The following is a 17207-nucleotide window of genomic DNA, read 5'->3' as shown; positions in this document are numbered from 1 at the left end:
GTGGGTTCGATCCCGACCCTGATGCCTGCTGTATAATTGCACATTCTCTCTCTGGTCGTGTGGATTTTTCTCCGGGTTCTCCGGTTTTTCCCTCCACATCTAGAATCAACAGGTGTTTAGAGTATTTGGCTGCTACTATAAATTTCCACACGAAAAGCCACTTTTGTTGAGCTTTCATTTGTGGCCAGGTCGCTTCTGAAAAAGAGGACATAGCTCAGTGGGCCTTAACTGGTTATTATAAAATAGTTTAGTTTAGAATGTTCTTCAGAAAAACAGAGACTTGGAATCCAGGTTGCATTTGTGGCAAAGAGTAAATGCTCAAATAAGACCCGAGAGATCCCTTGAAAGATCCCTTTCTGTTTGTCGCTTAGATTTAATTTTAAAAATGAGTTGGGTGGTGAGTCCTCGTTTTTCGTGGCCTGTAGGGCCGGGCCCCACTTGTGAAATAAAATGGGGGAATAACCCTTTAACGATATGGAACTCGCCTGCTCATCCCTCGATTTACGAATGTTCGGTTTACGAAATTCTGCATGAATACAATTGATAAACTACGGACGCATTTCGATTAACGAGATCGAAATTTCCGCTTTAACAAAATTTCACTGCGGCCGCGCGCCGTGAGATGATCAAACGAGAAGCGACGCGGGAGGCTGCGTCGTGATCCACCCGCGACAGCGTCACGGTGTCCCTGCGGTGCGGCAGCAGCAACGCGTCCACAGCGCCCAGCCGGTCATGCCAACGTGCAGCAGATCATTTGGCGAGTTCCCTGAAAAGGTTAATTATTTTTGTTTCAAATTAACTATTATTCAATAATATTTACGGCCTTTATTATTACTTTTGTTTTGTGAAAAGTGACATACGTGGGGTATATGTTCAGGTTGGAATGACTGTCCGAAACACATTCCTAATGCTGAGTTTTAAATGAATGAGAAAAGCCGTTCAGATTCACGACATTGTGTTTTTTGAAGAGCGGCATCCCTTTCGCAAACCGAGGGTTACCTCTTCTAAGCTGCTTACGCCTCATCCCTCCCCCTCCAAATCTACCCCCCTCCACTCCCCTTTCTTCCTCTCTCTCCCACCCCCACCATGGCTCTGCGCGTGCGCCAACATCGCTTGGATGCGCCCCCGACACAAACCTGCAGCCCCCGCAAGCAGGGATGTTTCTCACTGTCCTCAAGTTCGCACGTGCGCCAGTGAGAAACATCCTTCTGGCAGCACGTGCAGCCCAGTGTTCCGTGCTTTCTATCCATCCCTGCTGGCAAGCAATTCCATCTTCATTTTGAAGTGTGGAGTTGGCAGTGTCAGATCTGTGGGGACAAAAGAAAACTAAAAATATTCTCGTAAATGTTAAGGCGGGAGTTCTTAAAACGAGAGTCGCTGACGGAAGGAATTCTTTGCACAACGTGGAAACGTTGAGGCGGAATGTGAAAAACAAAACATATGACTTCTGTGTGGTTTAGAGTTGTGTAGCTGGCAGGACCTGCGTGCGTACGCTGGGTTTATAGCACGGTGTGGTGCCTCACGTACTGCTGTGTGATTGTAAATTTACTTTCTGACGGTGCCTTGAAAAAAGTAATTTCCACACGAGAGAGAAAGTGTAACAGGTTGCACCATCGTGTTCCCATGGCAATGGGTAAGAACTGTGATCCATCTCTTGACCCCCAAGTTCAAGTTGTTCCTGGTGAAGAATTTGACCCCAACTCCCTCCCACACTGTGCATGGCTGAAGGAGTAGCCCACACCCCAGCAGGCCTGGATTCCAGCCAGGGGGTTTTTGTTTTTGTCCAGCCAGGCAGGCAGGAATCCAGGCAGAGATCTTTTTTTATAGAATAGTACGATTGTCATGCATGTGTGGGTGTACGTGTGCATCGCCCTGTGAGTGGTAGTGTAGCGGTTAGCGCTACGCTCCACTACGAACCCAGTTAACCGAATTCTATTCCCGCTCATGGCCAACCAGTGATAGAATTCCCGCTCATGGCCAACACCAGTGATGATAATTTGAACCACTTGTGGGCTTCTCCTAGGTCGACTCCGTTTCAAATGAGTACCTGGTGCAGTGTGCAAAACATCACCACTGGGGAGACAAAGGCGACCAAGTGTGGTGCTGGCGACCCACCCCCTTGTGTGCCATGCCGGCCTTCATAATTGCTCACTTAACAGCACTTGCCCCAAAAATCTGTTTAGGATATACCGGGGATTTTGTCTTTGTCTTTGGCCCCGAGTAGCACCTAGCACTTGTCACCACAGTTTGTGAGGCTACACTGGGGATCTTTGTCTTTGTGCGGCCACGTGCCCGTGCAGAGTGGGCGTGGAGCAGCGGCCGTGCCGGGCCCTGGGCCCCGTGGAGGCCCTGCACCAGCACCCCGCACGGCCCGACCTGCTGCTCATCGGCTACGGCCGCGGGGCCCTCCTTGTGTGGGACCTCCGGCGCCACGCCGCCCAGCGACACCACCTGGGGGCGCCTGTGAGCACCACCCCCAACCACCACCACCACCACCCCCAACCACCACCACCACCCCCAACCACTGCCACCACCCCCAACCACCGCCACCACCCCCAACCACCGCCACCACCCCCAACCACCGCCACCACCCCCAACCACCGCCACCACCCCCAACCACCGCCACCACCCCCAACCACCGCCACCACCCCCAACCACCGCCACCACCCCCAACCACCCCCAACCACCGCCACCACCCCCAACCACCGCCACCACCCCCAACCACCGCCACCACCCCCAACCACCGCCACCACCCCCAACCACCGCCACCACCCCCAACCACCGCCACCGCCGCCACCACCCCCAACCGCCGCCACCACCCCCAACCGCCGCCATCACCCCCAACCGCCACCATCACCCCCAACCGCCACCCACCACCACCACTACCCCCAACCACCACCACCCCCAACGACCAACCACAACTACCCCCAACCACCACCCCCAACCACCACCCCCAACCACCACCCCCAACCACCACCCCCAACCACCACCCCCAACCACCACCCCCAACCACCACCCCCAAACTCCACCACTACCACTACCCCCAACCACCACCACCCCCAACCGCTACCCCCAACCGCCACCCCCAACCACCACCACAACCCCAACCACCACCACCACCACAACCCCAACCACCACCACCACCCCCAACCACCACCCTCAACCACCACCACCCCCAACCAGGGGCAGAGCCAGGATTTTCAGCCCGGGGTGACATTCAACAAATTTTAATTTCAAGAATGATTGAATGAGAAATCGGCTATACCCCACGCCATCGGTTGGCGACACACTCTTACAATGCAGTTGCACGGAGTCCGCCAGACCGAGTGTCGTACACTTATACGCAGAATGTTTAAGATTTTCGATTTTTTATTTTTTTTCGGGGGTGACAATTGTCTACCCTGTCACCCCCTGGCTCCGCCCCTGCCCCCAACCACCACCACCCATGGGGAGCGGTGGCACAATGGTTAGCGCGCTGCTCTACGAACCCGGTGACCCGCGTTTGATTTCCGCTCACGGCCAACACCACCGGTGACGATGATCCGAATTGGTCCTGGGCCTCCCCCAGGACAACTCTGCCTGCAATGAGTACCCGGTGCGATGTGTAAACATCGCCACTTGGGCGACAAAGACGTGGTGCTGGCTACCTGCCCCGTTCGTGTGCGATGCCGGCCTTCATAGGTGCTACTCGCTAACAGCACTTGCCCCAAAAGTCTGAAGGCTACACGGGGGATCTTTGTCTTTGTGCGGCGCGCTCGGCGGTAGCTGGAGAGCGCCACGTGGCAGGGCACTGGCGATGGCATCGTGAGCTCGCACAGCGATGGCAGCCACAGCGTGTGGAGCCCCGGGGAGGAGCAGCCACAGACGAGCGTCACGTACGGTACGGACACGCGTCCCACACGCGCACCGCACACTCCCAGTGCCACGGTCACTCGCCCCATAGCCGGCGGACGTGCAGTGTTGAGATGGACTTAACACTGCCCAGTACATTAAGCAGTCCCCTTCCTTAGCCTCCTTCCGTGCCTCTCTCAAGCCCTCATCTCTTTCCATCATCACCCATTCCCTTCCTCTCCCCTCCCCTCACCCCTCCACTCCGTTCAGTCACTCCCCTGCCCTTTCGTGATCCCCGAGTACCCCTCTATCACTGTCATTTGTTCCTCAATCCTTGATGTCATTGACAATGATGTCAATGACATCAATCCAATCTGTGTCATTGCTTTGCAAGCTACGTCAAGCACCTTTTAATGAAGGCACTTTATAAATATTAAATTAGATTATAATATACGGACCTGGCGTGTGTGTATGACCACCTCACGGTGGGCACGTTAGTGTCTCTGTCGTCCTGAGGTGGCCACGTGGACCTTCTCGCAGCGTGACTGTGCCTCACGGCCCTGTTGCCTCTCTCCCGTCCACAGGCCCCTTCCCCTGCAAGGCCATCACCAAGATCCTGTGGGAGGACTCCAGCAACGGGTGAGTTGTCATGTTTCTAACAACGCATCACTCAAACGTGACCCCCCACGCCCAGCGTGATTAATAATCATTAGAAGGTGACGTCCTCCAAATGGACACCCCCCCCCCCCCCCCATTAATAATAATTAGCAGCTGACGTGACTCCACATGGGGGGGTGAGGCGCCTCCTCCCCCCTTCTCGGCATCAACTTACAACCCTCAATACAAAGGCAGAACCCTCACGTCACGTGATCTCCGTAACGCTGTTGAGACATCGAAGTAAAAAGGACGTCGTGATGAACAAGGGATTATAACCTTTAAATGAAATAAGTCTGTGTCACAAATTGCAAACTAATTAATGCAATGAATATCACGTCGCGGTCTGCTTTTCGCTTGCAAGTTTCAGATTTACTGCAATACACCCGTCCTTGGACGGGCAAAAGGCGAGTGTATAATATCTTCCTTGCAAAACGAGCAATGGGGCCGCACTCATTTTCATTCGTATCAGTTGAGGAATCCGATGAGCTATAAAGCTCTTTTTCACAGATGTCCAGTAGGGGCGGCTTAGAAAGTTACAACAACACAAATACACGATAGGAGTGCAAAGTATAGGAATATGTAAGCAAATCGTAAACAAATTATACGTAAAATAGATCAAGTATATGTTTAAGTTGCATAAGTACACCAGTTCCCAAACTTGTGCAAGGCAGCAAAACAAAAGCAAGAACAGTCCCAGACCACACCAGGACAAGAACGCACAGTCCCTCAGTAAAATTGCACATTGCAATGTAACTCTCGATACACGGTGTGAGGATGAAAGTTACAAATTTGCAAACGCAGTTGCATGCAGGGCGAATCGTCTGCTTGAGGATATTTTTTAAAGCGAGTGCTCGGGCTGCAGAGTGGACGTCCCGTGCGCCGTCATCGTCAGGGGCATTTTAAAAATATGTAATTGTGTATGGTAAACACGGGATCTTTATGACTGTAAACGTGAGCCTTGAACAAATGGTGACCTCCGCGTTCCGCAAAGTGCACGCGAGCGGCGCGCTCTTTGCTCCTCTCCGCGCACGACACCGCATCGTGTGTTTGCTGACATTTGCTTTTCCCCGCAGAGTCCTGGGAAACGCGTAATGAGTTTGTTCATTTGTCCAGGGTATGGGGTATATTTATTTATATCTATATATATTTTCTCCTCCTCCCCCAAACAGTGCTTTTGCAATAGCCAGATGGTTAATTATAATCATTGGAGCTGTTCAGGTCTGGGAGTAGAGGCAGCAGGAGATAAACTCGTCCCGATTGTCAGTCCCGGCGGCCGGGAACCAAATCCACGGATCGAGATCTCCGCCAGATTTCGTAAGCTAAGCCGGGGCGAGCCTGCACCGTGTGTGGGTGACCGCGAGTGTGCCGTACGGTGCTGTCTGTGTGGAGCTGTGATGTGCCAGTGCAGGGGCAGTACAGCAATTTGGTCGACTGGATTGAGTTTACGTGGACTTTTGAGCGTTTCACGCTTGCACAGTGGCGTTTTCTCCTCCAGATACCCAAAGTTTTTTTCAACACACAAAGCCAAACTCTCACGAATGGAATTCTCCAAAAATACCCCAATGCCGCCGGACGTTCCTGAACAAGATTCTCTTTAGACTCCGTGAGATTTTCCTGGGTAAACCGATGGAATAATTTCTGTTCTAAGACGATTGCCGTCACATGGCGTTATCTCCCGAGCGTGACTCGGGTGTCCCAGCCTCTGCGGCGCTGCGTTGTCTCCTCCCTCCCTCCCTCCTCCTCTGGCTACTGCTATAAATTTCCATACGATGATGAGTTACTTCGCTGAGCTATCATTTCTGATAGCCAGGTCGCTTCTTAAAAAGAGCTAATAGCTCGGTGGGCTTTACCTGGTAAAATAAAATAGTTGAGTTGAGTTTAAGATGCGGAGAGTGGAGTGATAAGGAGAGTGAGGGGAGTGGGAGGGGAAGGGGAGGCCTGGGAGTGGGGGGAGCGCGCGGGGGCTTCATGAGGGGGCTGGCTGTGGGCTGCTGTCGAGGTGGGGATCTGTAGTTGCCTGCGGCTGTTGCTGGGGATTTCAGGACGTTGCCCTGACTCTGGAACAGCAGTGTCCATGCCAGCTGTCCCAGCAACACCGGTCGGTCGCCCATGGCTAAAAAATTCAAGGCCCGTAAAATACCAAAAGTTGTCGTGGCACAGGGAAAGCTCAGCTTGACGCTTGTAACCACATGGTATTTTTTGTTAAATCTCCGAGTGTAGCTGTAAGTGTCCGAGATGCACTGTACGGCAAAGACAAGCGTCAGGGCTTGCCGTGGCAGTGCTGCCTCTGAGGGCTTAGCCGCAATAAGAAGGCCACATTTTCATTACACTGCACGGAACAAGAATATAATGGGCTCGTCGTGTCTCGGGCAACGACCCTTGCACTCGGCCTTTTCTTCTCTGGGGAAACATCGCTTCTGTTCGGAGGCAGCGTCAGTGATGGATGTGGGGAACTCTTTTTGATTCTCCCTGTGTGCACTGTTAGCCCTCCTAAGTGTCGTGATGTTGGAGGGGCGCCATGGTGGCTAGGGGAGATGTTATCTCCCTCGCCTGGTATACAGGAGGTCGTGGGTTTGATCCCGACCCTGACGCCTGTTGCAATATTTGGAGTTTGCATTTCTCTCTCCCTGTGGTCGCTTGGATTTTTTCTCTGGGTCCTCTGGTTTTGCCCTCCATATTTAGAATCAACGTGTGTTTAGAGTATTTGGCTGCGATACATTTCTACGTGATAAGCCACTTCGTTGTTGAGCTGTCATTTGTGGCCGGGTCGCTTCTGAAAAAGAGCTGCATCGATCAGTGGGTCATTCCTGGTAAAATACAAAGTAGTTTTTTTCGGTCGGCGCAGCTTTAAATTAGTACCTGCATCTCGATGTCTCTGCACTGGGGAGACAAAGGTGGCCAGGCGTGGTGCTGACCACCCACCCCGTCATGTGCCCTGCCGGCTTTAACAAATGCTTGCAAACAGCACTTGTTTCAGAAGCCTGTTATGGCTATATGGGGGGTCTTTGTTCATATATGCTGGAAATAAAAATAAAGTACTTTTTATACCTTATTTTTATTTTACATTTATATATTTTTAATGAATTGCTTACCTATTCTCTACTTTGCACTCCTATCGTTTTGTGAGTTTGTTGTTGTAACTTGCTGACCCGTCACCCTACTGGATGCCATCTGTGATAGAGCTTCGTAGCTCATTGGATTCATCCTCCTGCAGTCTAAATACTGATTCTGATTCTGGATTCAAACCCCGGCAGTCGACGATGGCAGCTCAGTGCTCTGACATAACCACCATGAACACTTGTCCCAAAAGTGCGTGAAGGCTCTCTAGTTCATAGTTCCATTTATTTGGTATAGCCCTGTGAGCCATTCGGCTCTTGAATCGGGTGCAACCGCAACAAACAAAAAAACAAAAACATGAACAAGAAAACATCTTAAAGTGATTATGTGACTGCAAACAGAAAATCCAGGAAAAAACCATCAAAATATTCCTGAAATAGCACCGTACACCAACGCTGTGTGCAAATCCCAGTGGGATGCAAGTCAAACAACAACAACAACCACAATATAACTAAGATTAAGGCCATCAGTCTAACTCCGTACTACAATAAACAAAAACATGGCCAAACCAAAAAAAACGTTTTCGAAATCACCAAAATAAAAGCCATAAATGCAATGTAATAGTGATCATAGGGACTGTGACCGAATTTGTAACAATAAACTACATAAATAACATGTAACACCAAAGCCTAGAGCCATATTTTACGGGAGGGGAGGGGGGCGGGTTTGAATGGTCGTCTTTGTGTGTGCAGAGAGTCCCTGCTGGTGTTTGGCGGGGGGATGCCGCGCGCCAGCTTCGGGGACCGGCACTGTGTGACGGTGCGCCGCGGCGGGGGGCGCCACGCGGCCTTCGACTTCACGTCGCGAGTCGTCGACTTCTTCACGGTGCACGGCGACGCTACGGCCGGCGGTGAGGCCGTGGGGGGTGGGGACTGGGGCTGGGGGCACGCCGAGAAGCCCCCCTCCTCTCTCCCCTCTGCTCGCTCGCTCCCTCCCAAAGGGAGGGGACAGTGTGTTAGCGGGCGTGTTTGTTTTTGTCTCTGTGTCGGGTGGTGTAGCGACACATGCCCCTACGGACTGTTAAGAGCAAGTGCTGCACGGAGCTGCGGGAGAAGGACAAACGTATATAAGGCTATACGGGGGATCTTTGTCTTTGTGGCGGTGAGCGCGCCGCGCTACGAACCCCGTGACCTGCGTTCGACTCCACGTCGCGGCTGACATCGGCGGCGAACGACTCCGGGCGGGCGTCGTGGTTTTTTTTTCCGGTGGCAATCGTCATCGGCCAACCGCCGTGCTTCTCGTGTAGGTGCCGGCAGTGGCGGTGACGCCACGGCCCTGGTGGTCCTGGTGGAGGAGGAGCTAGTGGTACTGGACCTGGCGACGGACGGCTGGCCCACCGTGCCGCCCCCGTACCTCTCCCCGCTGCACTCGTCGGCGATCACGTGCTCGTGCCACGTGGCCGCGGTGCCGCTGCGCCTCTGGGAGCGAGTGAGCGCCACGGGGCGTGCGCAGCGCGCACTCGCGCCCAGCGCCGTGAGTTCCGCCTCTCTGTCCCTCTCCACGTCGCGTCGTCTCTCGCTGGGTGAACCGGGTTTGCCACGGTCTCTCTCTGGGTACAGCGATAATTTCCTCGGGCGAGCGATAAACTTGCTCTAGCGAGAATATGTCGCACTTCTTTGGCCAACCATGCTAATTGGACCTGTGGGGGGAAGGACAAACAAACAAAACACAAAAAGCATTTCTAAAGAAATTAGTTTTAAAGAAATTAGATTTAAAAGTGCATATCTCCAGGTGGCTTCCTAATATGGGAAGGAAGAGCATTCCAGATGGCCACAGAAGTGCATCTGAAAGCACGCCACGTGGTTATCCAAAAGCCACTGCGAGGATGACTGGAGTTTGCGTGATGGTTTATGCTTCTTGACGAGATCAAAAAGGTATTGTGGTTCATTTGTGGTAAGAACTTTGTATGTAATGAGCACGATCTTATAATAAATAATGCTCTCATGCAGTGTTAAGAGTGACGTAAGCGCTGTAGAATATGATTTATAATTATTTTACGCTTATTAGAGATGTCAGATGCTTGTGATGTTTTTTTTGTCCACACATTTTCCACCGTCCCTGTGTGGTTCACACGTGGGTGTCCCCTGTAATAGGAACTAACTCAACTTTGTCTGCAGAGTTGGCCGATCCTGGGAGGGAGGAACCTTCTCCCAGAGCCGAGCGAAAGGAATCTGTTGCTCACAGGGTAAGCTGGCCCAGCATGCGACGCTCACCGATGTTGAAACACTCGAGCGATGATTCTCTCCGTTTCTTCCTGGTGATGAAGGGAGGGTATCGGTCACTTGTCAGCAGGGTCTAAGTTCGTAGAAGAACGGTGGTGTAAGCGGTTAGCGCGCTGCGCTACGAACCCATCCTCAAATGAGTACCTGGTGCGGTGTGTAAATGTCGCCACTGGGGAGACAAAGGCGGCCGGGCATGGTGCTGGCCACCCACCCCCTCATGTGCCTTTTCCGGCCTTCATAGGTGCTCACTAACAGCACTTGCCCCAACTCTCTCTTAATGCTATATGGGGGATCTTTGTCTTTTTGTGTGTGTGCGTGCGCGTGTGCACATGCGCGTGTGTGCGTTCGCATGTGTGCGCGTGTGTACACGCCACAACGTGCGGGTGCGCGTGTGTGCGTGCCCGCAGGCACGAGGATGGCACGGTGCGCTTCTGGGACGCGTCGGGCGCTGGGCTCACTCCGCTCTACATCCTGAGCACCGCGCCGCTCTTCCAGACGGACGGCGAGCACAGCGAGGGCCTGGGCCCTGCCAGCGACGACGAGTGGCCTCCCTTCGTCAAGGTGGGCCCTGCCACTTGTGCACAAAGACAGAGCCCTCCGCCCATATAGCCTTAACAGGCTGTTGGGGCAAGTGCTGTTAGCAAGCACCTATGAAGGCCGGCATGGCAAACGAGGAGGTGGGGTGGACAGCACCAAGCCTGGCCACCTTCGTCTCCCTGGCACTGCACCAAGTAATAATTTGAGGCTGAGTGGACCTAGGGGAGGCCCACGACCGGTTCAGATAATAATCGGCAATGGTGTTGACCATGAGCGGAAATCGAACTTGGGTCGCCTGCTGGACTATCGCTCCCCACACACACACGGCTGTCCACACAAAGTCAAATATTAATTGTCATATCTGTGATGAGAAAACCCGCACTGGGCGAGCTGTTGATGTATTTCATCATATTAAATATTATTTTACTTAACTTGGGTCGGCCCTGCTTGCAAAAGAGGCATTGTGCGTCTCGACAGGCCCGTATTTCATCTCCTGGTTTTCGAGTATTTGGCTGCCATAAATTTCCATGTGATAAGCCACTTTGTTCAGCTATCAATTTGTGGCCAGGTCACTTCTGAAAAAGGGCATTACCTGGTAAAATAATAAAAAGTTTAGGTTACACAAAGGATACCACGACCCCCACCAGCTGTGAACGTCTCCACAGCAAAGCCACGAATGTTGACCTCCGTGCCGTCCGCGCTGGCAGGTGGGCTGCTTCGACCCCTACAGCGACGACCCTCGCCTGGGGATCCAGAAGATCTCGCTGTGCAAGTTCAGCGGGCGGCTCCTGGTGGCGGGGACGGCTGGCCAGGTTGGTTTTCACTCCACATTTAGAATCAACACCACGCATTTAGAGTATTTGGCTGCTATAAATTTCCACGTGATAATAAGCCACTTCGTTGAGCTATCATTTGTGATCAGGTCGCTTCTAAGAAAGCTATATAGCTCAGTGGGCGTTACTTGGTAAAATAAAATAGTTTAGTTTGGTTCATAGCACCTTCAGACCCGAGACGTGAACAAGAAACGCGCCTTTCAGCATCTGCGGGGTCCGTTTGTTCACCTGCCTAGGGCCATTTACTGCACGGCCGTGAAGCAGAGCAAGAGGGGAGTTCTTAACTTAATTTATATAGTGCCTTGGCCATGGAGCTGAACAAAGAATTGGTTATTTGTACAGCAGAAGTGCGTTGAGTTGATGAGAAGGATGGTCGTGCGTGATGAATATGATGATGCGTAGAATACACGATGATGAACACGACAGTGAGTGGTTGATGACGAAGTGAGTGTTACGGATGGATAGGGAAGTTGGGAAGAGGGATGGAGTTTGGGGATGGGGAAGGAGAGTTGGGTTAAGCGAGGGAAAGTGAGTGAGTGTCTTAAAGGAAGAAGGAAAGAGACGGTGAGGCTGGTTGACGTGTTCCAGCGTCAGGGGGCCAGAAGCGATAAAGGAGGGAATGGTGATAGAGCACAAGGAGGAGGGGCAACGGAGACAGAGACGGCGGGGATTGTTAACTGATAGGGTGAGAAGGAGCGTGGAATGAGATGAGGGAAGCGAGATTCGTAGACCCCGTGAGCCCACATCACACTCACGGTGGCCCCAGCCAACCCTCCGCTCGCGGTGGCCGCTGGGTAGCGCCGCGGGCGGGGAAGGGAGCGACCGTGACGGGGGAGGACCGAGCGACGATCCGCGCTCTGCACGCAGGTGCTCATCATGGAGCTGGGGGACGAGGCGGCCGTGCAGGAGATCGCCGTGGTGACGGTGGACCTGCTGAAGGAGCGGGAGGGCTTTGCCTGGAAGGGCCACGAGCGCCTCGTGGTGCGGCCCGGGCCCCGGACGCTGCCGGCCGGCTACCGGCCCGGACTCCTGCTGCAGGTGCGCTCCTGGGGGGGAGGGGGAACAGTGGTGCCGATGTTGTTTTCCGTTGTCCCGTTACTTCTAATTACCTTGCCTGGTATGCAGGAGGCCATGGGTTCGATCCTGACCCTGACCGACGCCTGCTGTGTATTTGGAGTCTGCGTTTCTCTCCTCACTCTCTCCCCATGGTCGCGTCCTCCGGTTTTTCCTTCCACTATGTAAACACGACACATGTAAAAACAGCGCACGATCAAATGAAAACAATAAAACTCCGGGCTGGGATAGCAGCCCCACCTTCGCCGTTATTACTGACAGGAAAATGATTCCCACTTAACGCGAATTCCCTTTACACGGAAATGTTCAGGAACGCAACCCCTGCGTTAAACGGTGACTTGCTGTATGTGAAGGTCCTTGTGTGTGCGTGTTGTCGGTGCTCACGAGCAGCACTTGCCCCAACGGTCAGCATGACTATACAGGGGACCTTTGTCCGTGCGTGCCGTAGGTGCTGCCACCGGCAGCTGTGACGGCGCTGGTCCTGCACGCCGAGTGGCGCCTCCTGGCCTTCGGCACGAGCCACGGATTCGGCCTCTTCGACTACCAGAAGGCCCACGTGGTGTTCGCGCGGTGCGCCTTCCCTTGTCCCCACTTCACCTCGCCGCCTTGTCTGGCCCTGCACGAACCCCTCGGCTTCCCCTCTTCTAAGCGGACCACAAATTATTTTTATTATCCAGGAGATCCTCCGAGTCTCGAGGACTCTTTGTTGTATTTTGTTTTTAATGAGGGTCTTGCATAGATTGGCTCGTGGTAGCAAACCCACGCGTTTGAGGATTCTAACAGTGCCGTGGCAGTACTGCCATCTCCTAGCCACTCTCGCCTCACGCACAGATGGATTCAAGAATCAAATGTTTTGCTTTTATGGATGTTTGTAAAACTTATTTCGCACCGTTATGTAGCCAACCGTGCTAATCAGAGGTTCAGGGGAAAGACAACACACTAAACACAAAAAGCAGTTCTAAATAAATTCCTAATTTCGGAAGGAAGAGCATTCCAGACGTCCGCAGAAGCGCATCTAAATACGCGTGATGCGGCTAACGAAAGATGATGGATACACCTCGGCCCTCGCCGTTGAAATGGCCGTGAGATAGCAGCCCAGGGTGGGAGTTTGAGTGAGGCCCAGGTCTCCCCAACAATGAGGACACTCCCACCAGAACCATTACGCTTTCAGATGCACGCCACCTTTGACCAGCTTAATTGGCCGGTCAAGCCTGACTACGCGCTGACCCTGTGCTGTGGTCAAACCGAACGAGGCTTCTTACAGCTGGACAGGCGTCGGGCCCTCGTCGTTGAAACTCTGCGCCTCTGCCGTGAGTGTGACCCCGCGAATTTCACCCCGTGCGGGCTGTGCGACCCCTTGACCCCCCTGCCCCCCACAGCTGCACGCTGCACCCCAGCGAGACGCTCGCCCTGGAGGGACCGCTGTCGCGTGTGAAGTCTCTCAAGAAGTCGCTGCGCCAGTCCTTCCGACGCATCCGCAAGAGCCGCGTCTCCGGAAAGAAGCGTGCGGATCCCGGCAGCCCGGCCACCAAGGTGCTGCTCCCCCACCACCCCCACGCCACCCACAAAGACAAAGATACCCCCGCCATGTACAGCTTCAACAGATTGTTTGGGCACGTGCTGGGGAGACAAAGGCAACCGAGCGTGGTGCTGGCCACCCACCCCCTCTTGTGCCACAGTGCCGGCCTTCATAGGTGCTACTCGCAAACAGCACTTGCCCCAGCAGTCTGTTAAAGGCTACATGGGGGATCTTTGTCTTTGTGCGTGACCCCCCCCCCCTCCCCCCGTGGGTGCGCAGGTGCAGGAGGCGAACGCTCGCCTGGCGGAGCAGCAGCAGGAGGAGGCGGCGGCGCGTGACGCTGACGTGGCTCCGGTGCAGCGCCGCGTGGAGCCGCGCTCGCTCGATGACTCCCTCTCTGGCCTCGTGCGCTGCCTCTACTTCGCCGACACATTCCTGCGCGACGGTGCGATGCTCCGCTCCGCTTCACACCGCTCCGCTTCACCGCTACGCTCTACTGTGCTCCGCTCCGCTTCGTGCCGCTACGCTATGCACCGCTACGTTATGCACTGCTACACCGTTACGCTTCACACCGCTCCGCTTCACCGCTACGCTCCGCTGTGCTCCGCTCCGCTTTGCTCCGCTTCGTGCCGCTACGCTATGCACCGCTACGCTTCGCACCGCTACGTTATGCACTGCTACACCGTTACGCTTCGCGCCGTTACGCACCGCTACACCCACTACACTACGCACCGCTACACCGTTACACACCGCAACATTCGGCCAGCCGGGAGCGGTCGCCTCCAGATGTCAGCACGGCCATAGCCCCATTGTGTCACCGGTTACATGTTAGGAATATGTCTGTATAGTCTTGCTCACTCTGAAAACCCTTAGAAGCAGTTGCATTTGGCGGCTTGCTCGCTCTTTTCTCTCCGCCTGATGAAGACCGCTTGTTTTGCGATCGAAACCTCATGGGTTTTGCTTTTATTTTAATTTATTTTTAAATTCTATTTTTATTTTATATCTGTGACTTTACCGAAAGAACCAAAAATATGAATTCCTACAGTGACGAAAGTTTCAAGTCAAGATTGAATATGTCTGTATGTACTTCTTTTGCAACGGACGTAGCAAACCGTGCTAACAGGAGGCGCAGGAGAAGGAAAACAAATTAAACGCAAAAAGAAGTTTAAAAAATGTTTTTCAATCTAAATGATTTTAAAGTGCATAGCTCCAGTGGCTTCCTAATATCGGAAGGAAGAGCGTTCCAGATGGCCGCAGAAGTGCATCCGAAAGCACGATGCGGTGACCGTGTTTGTTCGATGGCCAGCAGCCAAAAGCCGGTGCTGTGAGGATGACTGGAGTTTGCGTGATGGTTTGTTCCTTGACGGGATCAGCAGAGTATTGTGCTTCATTTGTGGCAAGCACTTTTATGTGTGACGAGTGCTACCTTAAATTAGTTATCCTATGGTAGTAATCCAATCTAATTTAATCATAGTGTATGTAGAACACTTCCTACTTGATGTAGCTTGCAAAACAATGACACAGATTGGCATGGTGACTCTAAGGAGGTGGACTGTTTAATGTACTGGTGTACTGTTGAGTCTATGGGCAGCAGTGTTAAGTCTATGGGCAGTGGTGTTGAGTCTCGGAGCAGCAGTGTTGAGTCTATGGGCAGCAGTGTTGAGTCTATGGGCAGTGGTGTTGAGTCTCGGAGCAGCAGTGTTGAGTCTATGGGCAGCAGTGTTGAGTCTATGGGCAGCAGTGTTGAGTCTATGGGCAGTGTAGTTCAATGTACAGGGAAGTTGATTCCAGTGGAGGGGTGCAAGGAGGGAAAAGGACCGAGAACGGATTGGGCACAGGGAGGAGGAGGGACAGAGAGAAGATTGTTAAGAGAATAATTTTAGACAGGTTATTGACAGAGTGGCTAATCCGCGTGTGTGCATGTATGTATGTCTTTGTGTGGGCTAACAGCACTTGCTCCTACCGTGTGTTAAGGCTATACGGGGGGGATCTTTGTCTTTGGGCAGGTGTACGGCACGGCCCCACGCTCTGGGTCGGCACCAACGCGGGCACGGTGTTTGCGTACTCGCTGGACGTGCCCAGCCCCGACCGGCGCTCCGAGCTCGCCATCCACGCACTGCTGGGTGAGTGGCGCTGCTGGGTGAGCGGCGCTGCTGGGTGAGCGGCGCTGCTGGGTGAGCGGCGCTGCTGGGTGAGTGGCGCTGCTGGGTGAGCGGCGCTGCTGGGTGAGTGGCGCTGCTGGGTGAGCGGCGCTGCTGGGTGAGCGGCGCTGCTGGGTGAGCGGCGCTGCTGGGTGAGCGGCGCTGCTGGGTGAGCGGCGCTGCTGGGTGAGCGGCGCTGCTGGGTGATTAGTGCGCTCCAGTGCTTCCCGCTCCACATTTAGATCTCGCCACCCACCGTGGGCTGTGATTGCGACTTTCCAAATGAAATTAGATGCACCCAACGCTCGCCCTGCTGTGACCACTCCAGTCCATCTCGCCTGGACTTGTTACGATGAACTAGTTTTTATTTTGCCAGGTAAGCACCACTGAGCTATAAAGCTCTTTTTCAGAAGTGACCTGGCCATAAATGAAAGCCGAATAAAAGTGGCTTATCAACATGTGTAGATGTATAGCAGCAGTCAAATACTGTGAATGCACACCGATTCCAAATGTGGAGGGAAACGATCGGAGAATCCGGAGAGAGACATGCAAACTCCAAATATGCAAGTGTCACCGTCGCAATCGAACCCACGACCTCCTGCGTACAAGGCAAGGGAGATAACATCTCGCCACACTTAACCCTGATCCCATCGTGCATTGCGTCACCATGCCCGGCCTCGCCCGTTCTCCCCGCCCGCGAACTGGCGCACACCCCCGCATCGCCACACCCTGCCCGGCAGAGGCCCTCTCTCCGCTTTGCTCCGTCGCCACGCCCAAGCACCACCTGGACACAGCGGCGTCTCCCTCCCCCCCCTCCCTTGCGCCTCCCTCGCCCGCGCCGCACGTCGTGCGCAGCAAAGGAGATCCAGCTGATGCACCGCGCGCCCGTCGTGTCGGTGTGGGTGCTGGACGGGCGTGGGCGTCCGCTGCCCGAGCCCCTGGAGGCGTCGCACGACCTGGCGCGCGCCGCCGAGATGCAGGGCGGCCACTCCCTGCTCATCGCCTCCGAGGAGCAGTTCAAGGTCCCACGGGGGCAGCGTGGGGGACGGCATCGCGGCTGCAGCTTCTCCCGAGTGCCGGCAGTAACGCCAGCACGGCGCCTGACCCAAGCAGAGATTACAAAAGAGACCTAAGCTAAAACTAAACTATTTTTTATTTAAAGCAGGTAAGGCCCACTGAGCTATGTAGCGCTTTTTCAAATGCGACCTGGCCACAAATTTAAGCTCAACAAAGTGGCTTATCATTGTCACGTTTAGATTTTTCGCAGCCAAATTCT

At 53.8% G+C, this 17207-nt stretch overlaps 1 protein-coding gene across 2 annotated transcripts in view; it reads left to right on the top strand.

The window, feature by feature from the left end:
• Nucleotides 1-17207, top strand: part of LLGL1 (LLGL scribble cell polarity complex component 1) — a 64675-nt gene that overhangs the window by 35617 nt on the left and 11851 nt on the right. For both annotated transcript variants that reach the window (XM_032960957.2, XM_032960958.2), the window contains 14 exons: nucleotides 2301-2463; nucleotides 3766-3880; nucleotides 4416-4470; nucleotides 8298-8455; nucleotides 8852-9078; nucleotides 9723-9790; nucleotides 10235-10388; nucleotides 11072-11176; nucleotides 12065-12235; nucleotides 12720-12841; nucleotides 13651-13804; nucleotides 14070-14235; nucleotides 15797-15913; nucleotides 16787-16953. In XM_032960957.2, the coding sequence (XP_032816848.1) occupies nucleotides 2301-2463; nucleotides 3766-3880; nucleotides 4416-4470; nucleotides 8298-8455; nucleotides 8852-9078; nucleotides 9723-9790; nucleotides 10235-10388; nucleotides 11072-11176; nucleotides 12065-12235; nucleotides 12720-12841; nucleotides 13651-13804; nucleotides 14070-14235; nucleotides 15797-15913; nucleotides 16787-16953 (1942 nt within the window). The remainder of the gene's footprint in view (nucleotides 1-2300; nucleotides 2464-3765; nucleotides 3881-4415; nucleotides 4471-8297; nucleotides 8456-8851; nucleotides 9079-9722; nucleotides 9791-10234; nucleotides 10389-11071; nucleotides 11177-12064; nucleotides 12236-12719; nucleotides 12842-13650; nucleotides 13805-14069; nucleotides 14236-15796; nucleotides 15914-16786; nucleotides 16954-17207) is intronic.

Source organism: Petromyzon marinus, chromosome 26, assembly GCF_048934315.1.
Source record: "Petromyzon marinus isolate PM22_M1 ecotype Great Lakes invasive population chromosome 26, UKy_Petmar_22M1.pri1.0, whole genome shotgun sequence".
In the NCBI taxonomy this organism is placed as follows: Eukaryota; Metazoa; Chordata; class Hyperoartia; order Petromyzontiformes; family Petromyzontidae; genus Petromyzon; species Petromyzon marinus.
This window is presented reverse-complemented; position numbering and strand designations above follow the sequence as displayed.